The following is an 18,560-nucleotide window of genomic DNA, read 5'->3' on the forward strand; positions in this document are numbered from 1 at the left end:
TACACACGGACCTCTTTAAGAGGTAGGTACATAGAAGTACCTACTGCATACCTAAGACACAGAGGTATCTTCACCTTTCAATGTTTTTCATTTCAGTCAATTCTCCAATCTCTCACTTTCTTCTTATTGAAGAATTCAATTGTTGGTATTAATTCATGTTATTAGCCCTTATTTAAATAAAACCAGAATACTTTTTTTTTCACCTCTTATACTATCGTTCCCCTTATCCGTTTTCTTTATGCACCTTCGACAAAGCGTCCGTCTCCCCAACATAGTGTTTGTTCCTTGTCCCAATAAGACGTGTTGTCAGAGTTGCTAAGTGTCCCTACAATTCGAGCCAGAATTACTTACTAATGTGAACCTACGCATGTCAGAAAGATTATTAATGGCATTGCTATGTTACCTAGGTAGCTTGGTATCAATTCATTGTTCGTCTCGAAGACAGCACATGTATCCCTGGCCTAATGTACTTGTTCGCTGGTCAACTTCATCAGAGTCACGATATCACTGGCGTCCTTGCGCTTTTGGTACTTAGCCTCGCGCTTCCTCCTCTTTCCTCCATATCCTAGTATGGATCCTATAGCGCACATAATCCCGAATTATCGGTCTCTTCCCTAGGGCATCCACCGGCAGTCATTTGCTCCGGCGAGATAGTTTGCTACTGCCGCTGTTGTGGGAACCTTTTTTCGTTAAGAATTTCGAATCTCGGTCTCGCGCAGCCTCTCGCGCAGCCTCTCGCGCAGCCTGTCTCTGCTCGGCATCTCTGACTGTGAAGCATCGCAAGATGCACAGGTAAAAGGAAACTTTTCTCACGAAACCATTGCTCCATGTATTCCAGTCCTGACGGTCCGCCCGACTACGGAAGCTGTCTGCCAATAGCACGAAACGCGTGAGATGGTCCGCTAGATCCCACCCTACTCTCTTCTCTGGCCGCGCACGTGTCCACCGGCTGGCCCCCACGTCGCCCTGCTTCACAGACTGGAGATCGAAGAATAAGTCCTCAGCCACCCAGTATGGCTTCTCCATAGCATGGCTACTTTCGCGGTAGTGGCGTACAAAGTCAGCTCCCAGCTCCAAGATCTCTCGCGCGCTGATGAACTCCTGGATCGCCGTTGGGTTCACGTCCGGTAACTCGGCCGCGACTTCCCGGAGTGTGTTACTGATGTGATTCCAAAGCGTCCCCTGGGGTGACTCGGCCCATTCCTTCCTCACGCTTCTATAATGTCGTTTCGATGAACTTCTGCGCGATCCATCTTCAGAGCCGGTGGATCCCTGGCGGCTAACCGTGGACTGCGAAAGGCCGTGGAGATCAACGGTGCTGTGCGGCCGGGGAATCTCAGGCCGTAGCCGGTTGATGTAGTCGGCGAACAACGCGACAGAATTCTTAGCGTCGCGCATATCATCCATCAGGCTATCTTGGCATATTTGTGGCCCGGCTTGGTGATGTTCGTATTGCGTAGTAGACGCTTGCCGAGGCTGCATGATTATCTAGGTATGTATGCGAAAAGTAAGTGCGCTGCACAGAACCGAAGGGGTAGGTATAGGCCGAAAAGAGAGACGAGAATAAATTTGAGTCCGTCTTATTTGAGCGGACTCAATAATATGGGCTTTGCTGATCAAAACTTAAAGTGGTAAGAAACACCCTTCCTGAGGATGCCAAGAAAATTCTAAATTGTGCAATGGCCAGCCAATATCTAGGGATAGTGAAGTGTGAAGTGTGAAGTGTGATGTGTGATGGTTACTCCGGTACCCTGAACACGTGTGGTTTCTGCTTTTAAACCACGTCACTTGCAAGCCGATGCCTATAAGACAGAACAATTGCCTTGTGATACTAGATAAAGACATTTATTTGCGTATTAAAAAACAATCGTAGAATGACACGTGAATCCCGCTTTTGTATCCAAGAGAAGTTTGCGCTCGCTCCCCGCCTTCTTGCGGGCTTTGTCCCACTGTCGGGAGAAGACAGTGCACGAAACAACATTTCCTTTGACAAGCTCCTTCTAGGGGAAGGCAGAAGGAAAAAAATAAACTCTTTTGGGCAGTCTTGTTCTTTTACCTTTCTTTTCTTTCTTTCTTTCTGTCTTCCCCTTAGCAGTATTAGCGTTCCATGCCCGAAGAAAAAAAATAGCCCCCTATCCGACAGCACAACTAGTGAGTAGCAACACGTTTAACAGCCAACGTAGATAGCGTTGGCGAAAAGCGCATAGGTGTCGGCGTGGTTCAGGTTCTGGGATGCCGAAAGGCCGCGGACACCCGAGTATCCGTAGGTGTTATAGTCATCGGTGCCGTAGAGATGGGTCGACTCGTGAAGGGTTGTGGTCGCCTGGTCCTGGGCGTGGCAAGTCCTGGACAAGGCCGGCAGCGCGGTGAAGTACAGGTTGCAGTTGACTTCGTATTGGGATGAAGGCAAGGTGTACGCAAGGACACCGCTCGTGCACGCGCCATACACGTCAGAGCAGTAGAGCCGCGCACCCGACGTAGTGCTGCTGCATTGGCTGGCTACCCTCGAGAAGAAGCTGGCGACTGTGCTGCGAGTAGAGCTGGAGCTCGACTTGAAGTACTCAGTCACCTTAGCGGCAGCGCCCGAGGTCGCAGCAGTCTGGGCAGCTGAGGCTAAAGCACGGCAGTTGCTGATGGCCGTGTTGGTGGCGCTAAGCTTGCTTCCGGTGCAGTCGGACTGAACGGCAAGACGCTTAGCGTGGAAGCGGCGGCGGACTTCCTTGGCGGCAGCGCCATCGACCTCGGCGGTGATAGTGCTTCCAGCAACCGAGTAGATGCCAGCAAGGTCGGTGGTGTTGAGCTCGGCGTAGGACACGGCTCCTAGGGAGACAACGTCATACTTACCGCCGGCGCTAAGGTCGTAAACCTGGGCGACGTCGAAGGTAGCCTCGACAGTCTCGCCAGCAGCGATGGTCTTGAACGCTTCCTCGTCAAGTCCAGTGGTCAGCACGCGCAGACGAATGCCGTCGAACTGGACCTTGTTACCTAGCAGGCCATGTTAGTCTCTTCTAATGGTCCATAACGCATTCGCAGAAAACTTACCACCCTGGTAGATGGCAACCTTCTCAGTGGCAGCATTCTCATCCAGGAAAGTACCGGTCTTGAAGACCTTCAGGTCAGAAGCACCACTAAGAATTCACGTCAGCTCTAATTCTTAACCCAAATCCGTTTAGACTTCTCAGGGGAAGAGTGAAATTCCTGGGAACTCAGCTCCTACGTACGTGTTGGTAATGCTAGCCTTGACGGCTGTGTTGCCAACCATCTCAAGCTTGACATCGAGAGGAGAGTCACGCTTGTTCAGGTCGACCGAAAGAGCGCTGGCCGCAGCGGCGAAAAGGGAGATACCGGTGGTGAACTTCATCTTGAAGATATTCAGATTATGTCGAACTTGTTGTGGGCTGCTGAGGATCTTGTTCGAGCTGCTTGCTGGCTAGGAGTTTCTCACAACTTGGAAGAGAGGAAAGGGGTCTTTTATAGCCGGCGGGGGCACGATGTCGAACTCAAAGACTCTGGCTGAAGTATGTTTCTAGAACGATGCTTTCTTTCTAGACGCATTCAGGAAGCTGCAAAGCAGGGTAGGAGAAGGCTGTATCCTTCAAGCGTTAAAACTAGACGCCAAGCCGATGGAATCATACTCTCGACGGCGATATGACCTGTCATAGCTATATCAACACGGTAGTCGAAGTAACCTCGTGACGGGTCGCCAGCATTCACAATTTAACCAATGACCAGCATCCTGATTCAGGCAGAGACACGGTAGTGTGTCAATCTTACTCGTCCGTCACAGAAGCGATGCTGCAGGAACACGTCCGGGGAGAATCGTATGGGCGATAACAAGCCGTCTTCCAACTTCGGAAGGAGATCGTTACAGATCCGACGGGAGGAAGATAACATTCTCGCTTCACCTCGTCAACGCGGTCGTCCTGTCAGAGGACATGGCGGAGTCGCGGAATTAGCATCCGTATTCGTTGGTTGTAACCCCTATTAATCATGATAACGACATCTCCCAGGAACGCAGTTACAATTGTCCCCTCAGCGCATCGCATCATCAGCCGATTCGCCAGGGTACGGTGAAGAAAGAAATCTTCTCCATGTGGTAGGTATCCAGGATAATTTACCCGGCAGCGAGGGGAGGGTCGCGGTTGGGATCTTGGGTATGATCGGGTTCTGCAACTTGGTAAATCTGAAAACCGTGTCGCAGGGGTCTGGAATATCCGGATTCTTGGCGCTCGAGAACGCTTATCAGCTCGGGAGGTGGCCGGATCTTCGACGAGCTGAATTGCAAATCTAGAAGCTGAGATTCGATGTCGTGCGACTGGCCACTATGATCTCCAAGTGTTATAGATCTCGGGTCTTCGGCGCATAACTGCCAGACCTTCCCGATCTTGCTAAGATCGCTCTTTTAACTATAGTCGAATTATGCGAGCCTGTCGGATTACCGTCTATAATTACCCACATCATCTTGACCTTCTTCCTTAGCCGTCGGGTCCTTTGGCTTGGCGCGGATATCAAAGCTTATAAGTGTAGGAACCGTTGGGGTGGCGGGGAAGCTGCTATAAAATGCTTCTCTTGGGCTCGAGGGGCGGCGGTAAGGCAATTCATATCCTGGTCCTCTTCAGGTCCCGGCGTTAGCTTCGAGCCTCAAGTTTAATACAACATCGGTTGGCACTACCACCTGCTCCATTGGATTAGTTTCTCCGTCCTGTCGGTGCGCGTTGTCACCATTGCCGGGCCACTTAAACTCTCTCGACAATACCCCGTACTTCCTAACAGCTTAAATCAAGATAAACGAGTTATCATGCCACCTATTAGCACGTTCGTATTGACATATGTTAGGTAGTCAAAAGACAACAATCGACCATCCAGCATCCTTGATCGGCAGGTACACGAAGGCCTCGTCCTCTTGATCTACACTCAGCATTTCCTTCTCTTATCGCCCGGAAACCATCGGATACCGCCGCTTAGCTCTAAGGGGCACCGGCCGAGATCGACGGCCATGGTCTTACAAATCAGCCGGGAGGCCCCGTTGCCTCTCGGGGCGTATTAAATCGCCGTAGAGACTTGACTTCCTATTCCAGCAGTTCAATACAGAACACGAAAATAATTATAAGAGTTAAGCAGATATCTCACCACGATAACGCAGTATCTTCGTTGCCAAGCCAAGATAGTGCCACCTACTAAATTCGGAGGACTCAACACTGGATATTATAGTTCATCGAGTTATTAGTGAGGGGCCGCCTTAATATCTCGGAAGTAATAGATATAGGTAAGAGAATATATATTAAACGACCGGCAAGTAACGGCTGGAGGATACATGCTATTTGACATATAAAGGTCTTAGGAAGCATTAGTCTTTCCAGGAACTGAAACAGTGTGAAGAGGCAAGTTATGAAAGGGGGGGAGAGGTTAAACCAAGGAGGCAGTAGCTCGATAGTCCTTCTACTCATATACTACCGTGTAATGAGAACCTTGCTGGACGGGTTACAGAGAGTAGAAAATAGCTACCAGGTTTGTTGATTCTAACATATTCTCCACAATTCCTCAGAGACGCGTATAATTCACTCAGCCGAATATATTTTCCTTATACTACTAATATGCTCCATAGTTTTTACAGCCTCCGAGGTAAGTTCTTGTGAAGGCTATGTTATCTATGGCAGAATCTCTCGGGGGTGTCAAATGGGACTTGTTGCGTAGGTATTATATTTCCTCACTATACCTCTTCGAAAACTACGTTTGAAAACATGGCCCAGATGCCATCATCTATGGTGACACGAAATACTAGGACTATATAAGCCATATCTTAATCGCCTTGGTATGTCATAGAGCATTATCTACTTACACATACCGAGATGCCAAGTCCAAAATAAACTATGACTAGGGAATAACTAAGAAAGGCTGCCTAGAAATATACCAGTCTAATATAGAGACAATGTCACTTTTCTATGAAAGCAACTCGGAGGTATATACCGGTAGATCCAGATAGCTACTAGTTATAGTGGATATACCAATACATATCAAGTGCCGACTTATAACCCATCAAAACCTTAGGTAGCTAGCTTAGGAAGTAATCTTCTTAATATCGCCGCTAAGTTTCCCAGCAAGCTTAGGGAAGTTCTTCCAAAGCCTTCATGAGAAATTTGCGATTTTCTTACTCATACCCCTATTTTGTAACTTGTACTACCCATACGACCTACCACGCCTCTAAGGATTTGCCTTCACTTCGTCCCTGCGTCCTTAACGGTATAAGGTAAATATAAATACTAAATCACCAGCATATACCCATATCCGCGAGCTATCACGCGCCTACGACTAAAAGCAAGCAGTATATAGGTATGGACAGGTGGTACCAACCATACTTAGGTACACACCCATGCGCTGCGGGCGGAACAACATAGGGAGGTATCAAACTTTACGCTTCATTCTTTCCCTCGGTCCGGAATAACCGCGCTGTACTATAATCTCCGGCTGTGGGCCGGTGTGTCCGGACATCTGGCGGCCCCAGCATTACCAATTACCTACTGTACAAGGATCCTATATAACGTTCATAATTTGTGACGCATAGTTCATATCTCATATCCAGTCGGGGAGGAACCGGTCTAGGCCATGCTAACCTTCCGATCTTCTCTCTTTTGAAGGGTCCTCGTACACTCCCATGAGTGTCTGTTAGTTCCCACCACGGGAACCTCCTGGTTTTAAATTTTATTTTCAAAAGGCTAGAGGGTGCGTACTTCTTAGCTCCCACCGACATTTCCGTATCTTCCCATCAGAGCATCGACCTCCCTTTGCAATGCGTCGAGGTCCGCCAATATCTCCGCCCCTTGCTTGGTATCGATCGCAGCCTCAGCAGTAGTTGGAGTGGAGATTGTGGCCTCCTTCTGGGAGTCACCGCTTGTATTCTCCATGCTCTCTGCAAGCACAGCTGTATTTTCCACGCTCGCACGGCTACTACCACGTTGTCTCGGGGGAGGTGGTGGAGGGGGTGGCACTGTTCCATCTTTCTCCTTACTAACTCGCCTTATTATACCAGGCCCGCTACTAAGATCTATACTCCTGACGCTTGGTGGGCGTCTCGTGCTGGCTTGTCTAGTAGGTGGCGGGGGCGGCGGGGATAGTTTGGGCAGGCCTTCCTTGTTTGTAGTTATAGTCGCTGGACTACCCAGGCCTTCTGTCTGCCCAATTTTACTCACGGACCCAAGACCCGTTCCTATTGGGCTGCGGTTGTCTTCAGCCAGCCCTATAGTGGAGGCCGGAGTAAAATTCCCCTGGCTTGGACTCGTAAACGAACTCCCCTGTCTGGCATGATTTGGCCGGCGAGGAGGTGGTGGAACGGGTACGTTTGAATTATTACCCAGGTTAGTATTCGCGCGTAGACTATCAGCTCGCGACCGGTTCGACTCTAGTGATGATCTTGGTGGGGTATCGTCATCTACATTCGTAGTATTAATGGAAGGCGCTCTACTATCGCTTCTTCCGTGTCGGCGTGGCGGAGGGGCTGCGGGTTTGCGAGACTGCGTGATGCCGTTCGACTCAGAATAAACCTGAGCAGCTGGGGGCGACGTTGGCGGTTCGGAATTCGCCTGCGGATCAGCGAAGGGTTCGGGAACCTTTCCTATGGCCTCGCGATCGAATGGGGAATCAACTGCCTCTTCCACAGAGGGACGGAAAGGTGTTAGCGGGAGCGGTTTGTTCACATCAGTTGTTAAAAGCGGAGATTGTGACGGAGCGCCTGCCTGGGAGGTGGGTTTACGTGACGGTCCAGTAGAAGGTAGGGTGGTGGCATTTATAGATACGGGAGGTGTTGAATTTCTAGTGGTATGGGATTCTATACCTGCTCCCAACTCGATCTTTATCAGTTTTCCATGCCGCGAGCTAGGAGGCGGTGGCTTTTTCTTCGTTGAGGAGGGAGGGGCCGAGGAAAGGGGAGATGTGGACAGGGCGCCTCTTCGCTCCCCAGGATCTTCCGATCCAAAATTCTTTTGTGAAATTCGAGAGTTCTCTTTTGGCACGTTATCAAATATAGACTGGCGTGCTCTAGGACGTGCGTCCGTGCTAGTCTCGTCGCCATGTAAGGGGGATTGAACCCTCGGATACCCTCCTAATTCGGGTGCTGACGCGGATGGGTGGCTTGGGATATTTGCGCGTCCTGTTAATAGAAGTCTCTTGAACGAGTCAACATCAAGGGCTCCTTTCGTCAGTGCTTTAGTACTCTGCTCTTGCTCGGACTGTTCTAAATCCTGTAGCGTCTTTGTGAAGGGATTCGCTGGAGGTTCTAATCGGCCAAATTCAGAGCTATCCCGATCTTGCACAGCAAAAGAGTCCGTGCCGCGTGGATTAATGTGATCAATATACTCTGGTAGATCACTATTGTCACTATCATATCCATCGTCATCGTCATCGTCATCGCTTACGGAGGGAAAACGGCTGACGGGTACGGCATCCTCGGGTGACGATGGAGGTGGTGATTGGACTCGAACTCTTTTGATAACCTTCTTCGGCTTAGGTTGTACCGGCGCCGCCTCTTTCTCTCTCCCCTCGTGCGCCTTGTGTTTATTGTGCTCATTGTGCTCATTGTGCTCGTCATCTTTAGGTGGGGCTGACTTGAAAGTCGTAAATGGTGTTCGTGGGATAGGATCGGAGGGTTTATTGAAACTCGAGGCGGGTGCCGAGGCAAGGCCTTCAGTTGAGAGAGAGGGATAGCCTAGCTTCCGACGAAAGGGGTTATTAGAGCTGAGGGATTGATCTCGCGAAGACATGATGCGATGATGGGAACGCCTAACAAAGCACGGTTTAGACGGATTGTGCAGAGAAAGGCAATAGAAGCTATGTTAGGCTGGCCATGATACGTTAGTGATACATGAGTCGGGTCGACGTCGGTATCGGCGTGGTAGTGTAGTCGTAGTGTAGTTGTATAGTTGTAGTTGTAGATCCCCCTCCAGACTACGACATACAGTAGAAAATAACAACTTGGGAGCGATGTACTGTATACCGTATTGATTAGGTGTGTAAGGTGCATGTGGTCAGCCTAGGCTGGAGCGGCAGGAGTGGGTAGAGTCTTCGGAAGTTTCGGTAGCGGGCTATCGGATTGCGATACCGTCTTGTTTGATAACGATAAAGTTCTATCATACCTTGAACCTCCAAATAATAGACTCCAAAATTGCTGCATTGGAGAGGCATTAGCTCCCAGCTTTCGCGCAAAATAGAAAATGGAAACGGCATAGTCTATAGATTAATACGAGCCTAATCTAAAAAGGGGTTATCAGCTGGATAAACATAATGTAGATCTATACCTAGCAAGCTAAAGTGGAGAGGGAAGATCATAGTACTAAAATCTGTAAGTCATAAGTCTGCAAGTCTGAGTTTAAGGTGCGGAGAGTTATATTAATTATATGTATGCAATATCATACCTACATTATCTACCAACTCTATTTATTAATAGGACATTTTTAGGCAACTTAAATTCTGAACTATTGGACTGCTGTCTTTGCGGAACAATGCTCTGGCTATACTCGGCCAACGCTTGAAGCTGCTTTACTTGCTACATATATTTAACTACATAATTTAAGATGCGACAATTGTACTAGGTTAACTACAAAGTACTATGCACTCTGCATAACGTATTTCATAGGTCAGCGGCCCACACAAGTCAAAGGCCCAGCGAAAATACATACAAAATACGTCTGTGCGTAACCGTGCACTTTACTTAAAAAAAATCATATTAAAAATCGGTTTTCAAATTTAGGTATTTATTTAAATCATAATAATAATAGTATTTTTTATAAATTTCATTTTAATTTTTTAAATTAAATAAAAATAAAAAACGTAAAAGTGGGTCCGAAAATATTAATATCTTTTATAACTTTTATTATAATGCAATAAAAAAATTAAAAAAAATATTTTCGTATTAGTTTTATAGTTAAATAAAACATATTAAAATTTGAGAACTTTTAATTAAAGATTCGTAAAGTTATGAATTTTCAAAAACGTTGATTTTCGGTTATATTTCGGCTGGGCCTTTGACTTGTGTGATCCGCTGACTTGTGTTTTACGTTAGCTTAATCTCGTAACTTGTCCTACATCTCCTGTGTACAACCAATTTAAACGAAGTATATGTTTCAAGACTTAGATACGGCTGTTAAATATGAATTTGTTGACAGAGCCACACACGCTTGTTTACGGTAATAGTCTGCATTTACCGGGGTAAGCTCCTTACAACCAATCAGAATCGTTGGGACGCACCATGTTAGGAGTCCATAACAGATTTAATATAAGAGCCCCTCTCACCGCACGTGATAACTATTATCAACACCGGTAGCAGCCCCGCAATCCTACCTAGCCAGGCCGTAAACAAATCGATAGTGAGCAAACGCGTTAACCAGGATTACATAGAAACTTCACAACCGCGACAAGACTTAAACATAGGTCGGAAGCCGTGCGAAGGCCCTCATTTTCATTGGTATAATTATAAGTATACTCATGATGTCGTCAGTTCCATACCCATCCTCTAACAGATGCCATGACTGGGGAATATGTGCAATCCAACCGAAATAACCATGATCCCGCTAAGGGAAGGACAATATGCACACGAGCCGCTGGCACCGCTGAAGGTATGTCGGACACATCTGCAACGCTTCGGAGCTATTATCGCCCCCCTTTCACTGAAATCCTTACCGACCCTTCCAAAAAACACGCCGAATTCCATGGCGCAGTAAAGACGCACACGTAACTTTGTACCCTGTTCCCCGAACGCCATTAAACCGCCAAACCCCAACACACAATTCGAATGACACAAATCAAGATGCGAATGTTCATGCAGCAGCTTCAGCCTTTGCTTCCTTCTTTGGTGCCTTTTCCTTCTTGGGTGCAGCGGCCTTTTTGGGCGCGGCCTTCTTAGCAGCTGGCTTAGCTGCCGTCGCAGTCTTCGTGACTCTACCAGCCTTGGTCTTCGTCAAAGCAACAGGCTTGTCCTCAGCAGCGGGAGCCTAAATCCATTAGATAATGCAGAGGCTAACAAGAACGCGCGTAAACTTACATCCTTCTTGGGTGCCGCCTTCTTAGCAGCAGGAGCTTTCTTGGGGGCGGCGGCAGCAGCAGCAGCCTTCTTCGCTACAGGCTTCTTCTCAGTGGCTTCCTTCTTGGGAGCTGCTGCTTTCTTTGGTGCGGCAGCCTTCTTAGTAGCGGTCTCCTTCTTCGGGGCAGCCTTCTTGGGAGCATCCTTCTCAGTCTCCTTCTTGGCAGCCGGCTTGGCTACGGCAGGCTTAGACTTCTTGGACAGCTTAGTACCACCGGAAGGTCCTATAACAAGTTAATATCCAAGCATAGACACGACAGGGAATGGATTGTCATAAGACATACCCTTGGGCTGCTCGAAAAGACCCTTATCAACACCAGCCTTCAAGGCCTTGTTGAATAGAGAGTCGAACATCTTGTCTGTGACATTGATGGTGTTGTTTGCCCTGACATATTTCTTGAGTTGTTGACGACTATGATATAGTTAGCACGGATTGATCGGGGGTAAACGCCACCACTAAAATAGTGGGTATCAGGACAGGAGTGCGCTCGGATTTCCTTACCTGGAACCATTTCTCTCTTTGAGCTGAAGTTGAAAAAGACGCGTCAGCATGCTCACTCAATAGATCTAAATATGATATACTAGTCATGTAAGGTTGAGTGGCAGCACTAGACGATGACCACCTGGCATGCAACCCAACCACAAACACCAAGCAATACACGATGCGCCGGAGGCAAAGGAATGGGGATAAGTACATGAACAATGGCATCAGTAATCATGTCCTGTAACTTGTTAGTACTCAAGGTGGTCCAGTAAAATGCCGGTCGAGTTGTCGCTGCACATACCTGATAGGAAGCATGAGTGCTCTTGGGCTTGGGAGCTCCGTCTACCTTCTTGGGACCCATTTCGAATGTGTTTGTTGGTTAGATAACGCGTTATTGGAGGGATGCAAGTAATCAGTTGAAATGATCAATTGGATCTGAGAATGGCTTTCTGGTGAATAGATGCAAACGGGAAGGTTTCTACTGTACGGAAGTAATATAGTCAAGAGAAAACGGAAGGGAGGGAAGCATTCGATCGGGACGCGACAGCGAGAAAGGTGAGCTTGCTTATATATTAGGCGGGGGGTCGTGTACAATCAGTAAGTACGTTAGGTAGTCTAGTACAATCAGCTACAGTGGGAGAAATTGGTGCTTCGTCCTCTTCCCCCTCCATAAAAATGGATTCACTTTAAAATTCGCTGGCACTAAAAAATAAATACCTACATAAGGTACCTAATAAAATACCAACAGTCAGGGCAGGTAATGTAGGCAACACGCACCTTTCACCCATATATTTAGACCCGATCGCACTTTGTTTACCCTGCCTACCTTGCCTACCTTAACATTTAAGGTTGCATTATCTCCCTGAAACGTCTAAACTACTTCCTAGTCAGGTTTAGACCTAAATAACCCGCAGCCCGATGGGCATTCTGCATAGCCTCCACCAGCCAGTCAAATGCTTGGAAGGACTGATTCGATGCCAATTTGGACCTCTCACAGCGCCTAGAATCTTTCCCCAGTTCGATAAAGCTGATCCGTGTTGTCGAATTTTTTGATTGGCCGAAGCTCAAACAACAGCTCACGCTTCCAAAGTACCTATTTTTTATTTTTTATTTTTTTTCTTGTCACTTCTTAACTTACATCGATCAAATCATGCGCCTACGAAACTCGAGCCCTCACACACCCAACTCTCCCACCGTCCCCCCCCCCTTCCCCGTCGTCCTTCTGTTCTCCCCTTCTCCCTCTTCTTCTTCTATGTTGCCTCCCACACATTTTTAATCAGGCGATCTGTTGAGTCATTTATTGACGTTCTATAGAATAGTCCGATTTAGAGAATTAAAAGACTGATTTAGTATAATGCCAGCTGTATCTTGGTCCATCCATAGAGCCTCTCGTTTGTTTTCGGCCGATTTGGTTTTCGATATTATCGGTCGCATTCGAGATGGTGGCTTCATAACCCATGCATTGGCTTCCAAGCCTCGATTCAAGTGATTCTTCAGTTGTTTAGCTATCTTCAAGCTATAATTGATATACCATTGCTTTTCTTGCAATTCCAGAAACATGGACATTGTTGAGCTATGGCTTTTTGCTGCTAACCCACCTGCATCCTCCCACTACATGAAGCTATCCGCATATCTTGCACCACCTCAACTACCCAACACATAACTCGTCTCCTACTGATTTCTCTAACCCTAACGTATTTTAGCTACTTAAGGAGGTAATGCCTACCATTTTCAAGATTCAACTCGCCAAGTTTTGACATCGAAACGCGTCTCGGTGTACAAGTGGGATGTATTTCATGTCGTGTTCCAAACTGCAGGTTTATCGCGGCGCATATCACAACAGCAACCCAAGGCTCCTTGGGTGCTTTCGTACCTATTCTGTCAAACGAGGGGCCAATATTCTTCGTTTCGTCTATTTATCTAGGAAAGAGTTCAGTAACTAAGACTCAATTCCCTAGGACACACGTACACATTCACGGCGCGTGTCATGACGAGCCACATTCACAGAGATGCCTCAAGGCTGCAAGCGAGAAGCAACTCTGTGTGCTCTACACCAATAGGTTTCTGCGCCCTTTTTAACCGTCATCCTGGTTTACTGAGAATCTGGTAACCTGGCCGTCATTATCTCGATTCGTGCCTGATGGATCAAATGCAGAAGATTACTATGTGTGGGGTCATGATTCGCGATTTCGATGTCCACGTCACCCATATGATCTGCCAGCACTTCAGATACCGAGCATGACCACGACATCCTATCAAATTTACGGCTAACTGGCGAACATTCTATCACAAAACCTATCAATCCAAGTATTAACATCTACAAGAAAGGAGTTACTCGGTGCAAATTTCCAGTGTCCTATGTTTGGATTCGTCTTAGGGGCTAGAGTAACACGGAGAGATGCAACCACGTTAAAGACATTGCGACAATGTTCTTCACAGGTTTCGGGTATGAAACAGCAAATCTTATGGACTTTTTAGGAAGGGCTTGGATTATTAACGATGACTGTAAAACGGTCCCATGCCTTCAACCTATTGTGGTTATCATCTCGCCTCTCTGGTATCATTGGACCAGCCATATTGGACAAGCATCGAGTACCAGATTCCAATGCTTCAAGCAGCCACAGAAACGGAGATGGTGCAAATTGATATACTGGACCAGACTAACAGTGTTTTGCTTAATGTGTAGGCGCGCCCATCACAATGCGGAAGTACGACTACTAGGACGGCTTCGTACGGTTTCAAGCCCTACAGCTTAAGAATTATGTACACATAGTTCCCTTCAAGGGAATGAATGGCAGGTCGAGGAAGCTCTCTTTAAAGCTAAGGAAATGGGCAGTACCCGGCCTTTAGCAGTTATCCGATGCCCGCCTACAACTCCAAATAGGAGATATCGAACTGGAATTATAGTTGAATTCTCAGCGAAGCATTCAGAAACTACGCCACATTCATGCACACTGTTCAGATATTGACGGCACTACTACCTAATCCTAAATCCAAATCAGTTCGCATCACGATCAATCCTTGCAAGCAAAATATGCTTCAGTCTGAGAAATCTACCACCTGATTTGGGCCCAGCGACAAGGAAATTTCATGACGGCCAGACAGATTTTTCAAGGTAGGTTGAGTACGGGTTTTCGCATTACGGCAATTATACCCAACTCATTCGAATTTTATTTTCAGTCTCTTGAACAGCAGTCTTATTGGATTGTTGTTCTGTTAACAGCAGAAGGGCTCTAGTGAGCTTGTGTCGTGTTTATGCTAATGTACCTAATCAGTCAAGGACTTAGCCATTCTTCAGATGGCCAACATAGAGTGTACGCACATAGACCGGAGACAGTATTGTGCAACTCATACATTTATTAATATCTTCGATTGTAATTTTGGGCATAGCTTCACTTCTATGTCGCGCGTCATTGCTTCAGTTTCTATTGGGAGGTCCCGATGTTTTCGGTGGTTTATAGCCTATGACCAGCAAACAAGCCTGTAAGATCTCAGGCGTAATTGATGCCGAGAAATTCTAGGTTGCTCTCCCCGTCTCGTGTCTATCCGAGGTCTTTGGAAATTCAACAAGCGTTGTGATGCCCCACACTAGATCAAAAAGGGGGTTCGTTCTGCTTCATATGATGTCATTGCTGTTGATACATAATACCATGCTTATTGACAATTTGAGGCATTTTGGCATTATAATGGAATTCCTAGTTCCAGGTCCCCGGTATTTCGGTGATCTAGCTCTTCACAGAAGCTGGCAAATTACAAGCAATAGGACAAGATCGTCGACCCCGCCCTTTCACTCCGCACATGCAAATCAAGCGATTTAGGAACATGTCCCCTAAAATATTTTGAAATGCAAAACGAAGAAGGGATAAGGAAAGACACTCTTTTCTATGTTTATTATGCTACATGTCCGAGGATAAGCAGGTCATGATGCCGCCGCTATCAGAAGAGGTTAATACTGCGCCCAATTGGACCAATTGGTCCGCTACTACATCTTCATCGGACGAGAAGCAGCAACCGAACTTTAACAGCGCAGATGTTTCGACGAGGAGTTCCCAAAGCGAGACACGGCAGGATAAACACAGCCACCCCTTAGCTCTATACGATGAAATTCCAGACTGGTACCAGGACAACCCATATGTCCGACGAGGCTACCGACCCGTGTCTAACTCGGCGCGAGTCTGTTTCGGAAGTTGGCTATACCTACACAATGAGACAGTGAACATATTTACACACCTAGTGCCAGCAATAGCTCTACTCATAAGTGGCCTGGCTTATCTAGTCTCCCGCCTACAGCACCGCAGTAGCGACGATGCCGGTGTCGTCGCAGTACTATTACTTTCCGCAACGGCATGCCTCGGTCTCTCTAGCGCTTATCATACGTTAATGTGCCATTCTCGAGAAGTAGAAGCTCTGTGGTTGCGTCTTGACTTTGTCGGCATCATTTTGCTAATACTAGGGTCTCTCATTTCGGGCGTCTACGTTGGTTTCTGGTGTGAGACGTTGGAAAGAAAGATTTATTGGTCTATGGCAAGTAATAGTCATTTTCAGTCTACTACTCCAATCATGCCTCTCCGACCGTTCCTGGGTCAATGGAAACGAGCAAATACCAAGCACCCGATATGAGCCAGCTTCTTTACTTGGGATTGAACTGACGAGTTGTCTCTATACTGGTTTATAGATCGGGTCTCTTGCTGCAATATCCATAATTATCGTGTTAGCACCCGCGTTTCAGGGCCCAAAGTGGCGCACCTTACGTCTGCTCACGTTTGTATGCACGGGGCTCTCTGGGTTAGCCCCTATCATCCACGGGATCGTCATGTTTGGCTTCTCACAGATGATGAAGCAATCTGGCCTACCTTACTACCTGGCTGAAGGGGGATTGTTTCTCACCGGAGCCATCGTATATGCCGTAAGTCAATTACTAGTCCTCCTATGTCTACTTGTTAATATTACTCTTCTTCAAAATATTCCCCTCCACTTTAGGTATTCTTGCAACAGAGAGGAACAAGAGTATCTAGATCACTAACTAGACCATGATGTATCATACAGACGAGGTTCCCTGAGAGTATCAGCCCGGGATTATTCGATATATATGGATCATCACACCAGATATTTCATGTCCTGGTTGTCCTGGCTACTGTAGTTCATCTAGCCGGCGTCCTTGACGCCCTTGACTACAATTACTATAACCGACAATGTTTAAGGTGAACCTTATAGTTTGCTATTCTCTAGCAGGTAGCAGGTGTCATGTTGGTATAACGCTAGCCAACATGCGTTGTTCTCCTTGTCCTTGGGATCTGCTCCCCAGCGTCTAAAACATCACGATACAGAATAAACTTGAATAAGAAATATAGAAGTTAAACAGTACAATAAATGATTTCCGGTCTGTTGCCGTGAACTTGATCATCCTAGGCTAATTATTTACTACGAAATAGGTCAATGTCGATGGTCAGTCAGCTTGCTCCTATTGAAGACCATAAAAATGCCCTCGTAAGAAGTCCACAGTTTGATCTCACAAATCAAGTGAAATTTCTACCCAGGCTCTCTTGTAGAGTAGGTTGAGCGGAAGCTGTGAAATTGAATCCAGAGAATATTACTGCTTCCGGGTATTGTTAAAAATTCCTTAAGCGAAGAGAGATCCAGCACCAAACATGTCATCAAATCTGGAGCCATAGCTGGGGTCGATCTATTTCAATATGCATATCATATCTCTATAGTCATGATTTTATTTCGGTGTAGTTGTTTTAAATATCCAACAGCCCACTTGTTGCTGTAAGAAGTTTCCATATCACTAGCAATAGAAGCAAGGGTGTGTTTATGTACCTATTCGTAGGTTTTCAATCACTAGGAGCCTTTACCTTACTACTAACCATAACCCCTTTATCCATTTACCCATATATGAACATAAGGTCCCAGGTAGGTGTTTATTTGTATCTAACATGCATCGATAGGTGTAATAAGGGCTATAAAAGGCTTGGAATATAATCAAGATTATTAATAATTTTCTAGGGTTTTAAAGTTTTTAATTTTCCTTTTTTTTTTAAAAGGAAATTTTAACTTATTTATAAATAATTTAAAATATATATTTTTTAGTTTAGTTAAATCTTTATTAATATATTAGCTTTATTTATATATAATTATATAATTATATAATATTTTTTATTTAATAAATTTTAAAATAGTTATTTTATATTTTTTATTAATTATTATTTTTAATTAATAATTTTTTAATATTATTATTTATATAATATTATTTCTTTTTTTTTTAAGTTTATTTTTAAGCTAAAATTTTAAATAAAAAATATAACTTTTTTTAATAAAACTTAAAAGTTTATTAATTTTTTTAAATTTTATTAATAAAATGTTAAAATTATTTATTTAATACTTTTATTATTAAAATAATTAAAAAGTTTTTAAATTTAATATTTTTTAATTAATTAACCTTTTTATTTAATTAAATATTTTCTATTTTTTTAAATTTATATAAAATTTTTAACTTTATTTACGTAATATTTTTTAAATTTTATTAAAATTATTTTTTATAAAACTTAATTAAAATTAAATAATATTTAATTATTAACACAATAAAATTTAATAAATAAAATATAAAATAAATTATAAATTTTCCATTTTTTAAATAAATAAAATTTAATAATAATAAAAAAAATTATTTTTTAAATTTTAAAAAGGTTTAATATCTTTTTATTTAATTTTTTAATAAATTATTTTATTTTAATATTTTTATTATTTAATATAATTAATTAATTTTTCTTAAATTTTAATATTTTTTTCTTTTTTTTATTAATTTAATCTTTTATATATTAATAATTTTTTTTTAAATATTATTATATTTTAATATAAATTTACTTTATTTAATATATATATAATTAATTATTTAAATTTTAAAAAATATTGGTAAATAAATTATAAATTATAAAATAAAAATTATAATTTATATAAAATAATATTATATATAATAATATTAATTTTAAATTATTATATATAAATTTT

At 44.4% G+C, this 18,560-nt stretch overlaps 5 protein-coding genes across 5 annotated transcripts; 1 reads left to right on the forward strand and 4 right to left on the reverse strand.

Annotated features, from left to right (window-relative positions):
- Positions 1-584: 584 nt before the first annotated feature.
- On the reverse strand, positions 585-1,824 carry F4817DRAFT_306832 (uncharacterized protein). Its single transcript, XM_049299861.1, has one exon. The coding sequence runs from the start codon at positions 1,480-1,482 to the stop codon at positions 634-636; it is 849 nt and encodes a 282-aa protein (XP_049154041.1). The 5' UTR covers positions 1,483-1,824; the 3' UTR covers positions 585-633.
- On the reverse strand, positions 1,825-3,592 carry F4817DRAFT_306831 (metallo proteinase). Its single transcript, XM_049299860.1, has 3 exons — positions 3,222-3,592; positions 3,043-3,128; positions 1,825-2,985 (listed from the first exon to the last, which is right to left on the reverse strand). The coding sequence occupies exons 1-3, from the start codon at positions 3,359-3,361 to the stop codon at positions 2,168-2,170; spliced, it is 1,044 nt and encodes a 347-aa protein (XP_049154042.1). The 5' UTR covers positions 3,362-3,592; the 3' UTR covers positions 1,825-2,167.
- Positions 3,593-6,089: 2,497 nt separating this feature from the next.
- On the reverse strand, positions 6,090-9,386 carry F4817DRAFT_306825 (uncharacterized protein). Its single transcript, XM_049299859.1, has one exon. It carries the CDS (start codon positions 8,751-8,753, stop codon positions 6,732-6,734), a length of 2,022 nt encoding a protein of 673 aa, XP_049154043.1. The 5' UTR covers positions 8,754-9,386; the 3' UTR covers positions 6,090-6,731.
- Positions 9,387-10,085: 699 nt separating this feature from the next.
- Positions 10,086-12,249, reverse strand: F4817DRAFT_353374 (uncharacterized protein). The gene is made up of 6 exons (XM_049305360.1): positions 11,854-12,249; positions 11,764-11,790; positions 11,571-11,593; positions 11,353-11,480; positions 11,030-11,292; positions 10,086-10,979 (listed from the first exon to the last, which is right to left on the reverse strand). Exons 1-6 carry the CDS (start codon positions 11,911-11,913, stop codon positions 10,806-10,808), a joined length of 675 nt encoding a protein of 224 aa, XP_049154044.1. The 5' UTR covers positions 11,914-12,249; the 3' UTR covers positions 10,086-10,805.
- A 3,227-nt stretch (positions 12,250-15,476) lies between these two features.
- Positions 15,477-16,757, forward strand: F4817DRAFT_362380 (HlyIII-domain-containing protein; the record flags this gene model as incomplete). Its single annotated transcript, XM_049306526.1, has 3 exons — positions 15,477-16,076; positions 16,228-16,458; positions 16,599-16,757. 3 exons carry the CDS (start codon positions 15,477-15,479, stop codon positions 16,755-16,757), a joined length of 990 nt encoding a protein of 329 aa, XP_049154045.1.
- Between the last annotated feature and the right edge of the window lie 1,803 nt (positions 16,758-18,560).

Source organism: Daldinia loculata (genome assembly GCF_022478755.1).
Source record: "Daldinia loculata strain CBS 113971 unplaced genomic scaffold F4817scaffold_93, whole genome shotgun sequence".
Lineage (NCBI taxonomy): Eukaryota > Fungi > Ascomycota > Sordariomycetes > Xylariales > Hypoxylaceae > Daldinia > Daldinia loculata.

Bases quoted from the DNA above. Each gene is read 5' to 3' on its own strand.
- F4817DRAFT_306832 (XM_049299861.1), bottom strand. From the start codon at position 1,482: ATGCAGCCTCGGCAAGCGTCTACTACGCAATACGAACATCACCAAGCC.
- F4817DRAFT_306831 (XM_049299860.1), bottom strand. From the start codon at position 3,361: ATGAAGTTCACCACCGGTATCTCCCTTTTCGCCGCTGCGGCCAGCGCT. The intron at 3,129-3,221 runs GTACGTAGGAGC...GTGAATTCTTAG, and splicing joins AAGGCTAGCATTACCAACAC to TGGTGCTTCTGACCTGAAGG. The intron at 2,986-3,042 runs GTAAGTTTTCTG...ATGGCCTGCTAG, and splicing joins GGTTGCCATCTACCAGGGTG to GTAACAAGGTCCAGTTCGAC.
- F4817DRAFT_306825 (XM_049299859.1), bottom strand. From the start codon at position 8,753: ATGTCTTCGCGAGATCAATCCCTCAGCTCTAATAACCCCTTTCGTCGG.
- F4817DRAFT_353374 (XM_049305360.1), bottom strand. From the start codon at position 11,913: ATGGGTCCCAAGAAGGTAGACGGAGCTCCCAAGCCCAAGAGCACTCAT. The intron at 11,594-11,763 runs GTACTTATCCCC...TTTCAACTTCAG, and splicing joins TTACTGATGCCATTGTTCAT to CTCAAAGAGAGAAATGGTTC. The intron at 11,481-11,570 runs GTAAGGAAATCC...ACTATATCATAG, and splicing joins AAAGAGAGAAATGGTTCCAG to TCGTCAACAACTCAAGAAAT.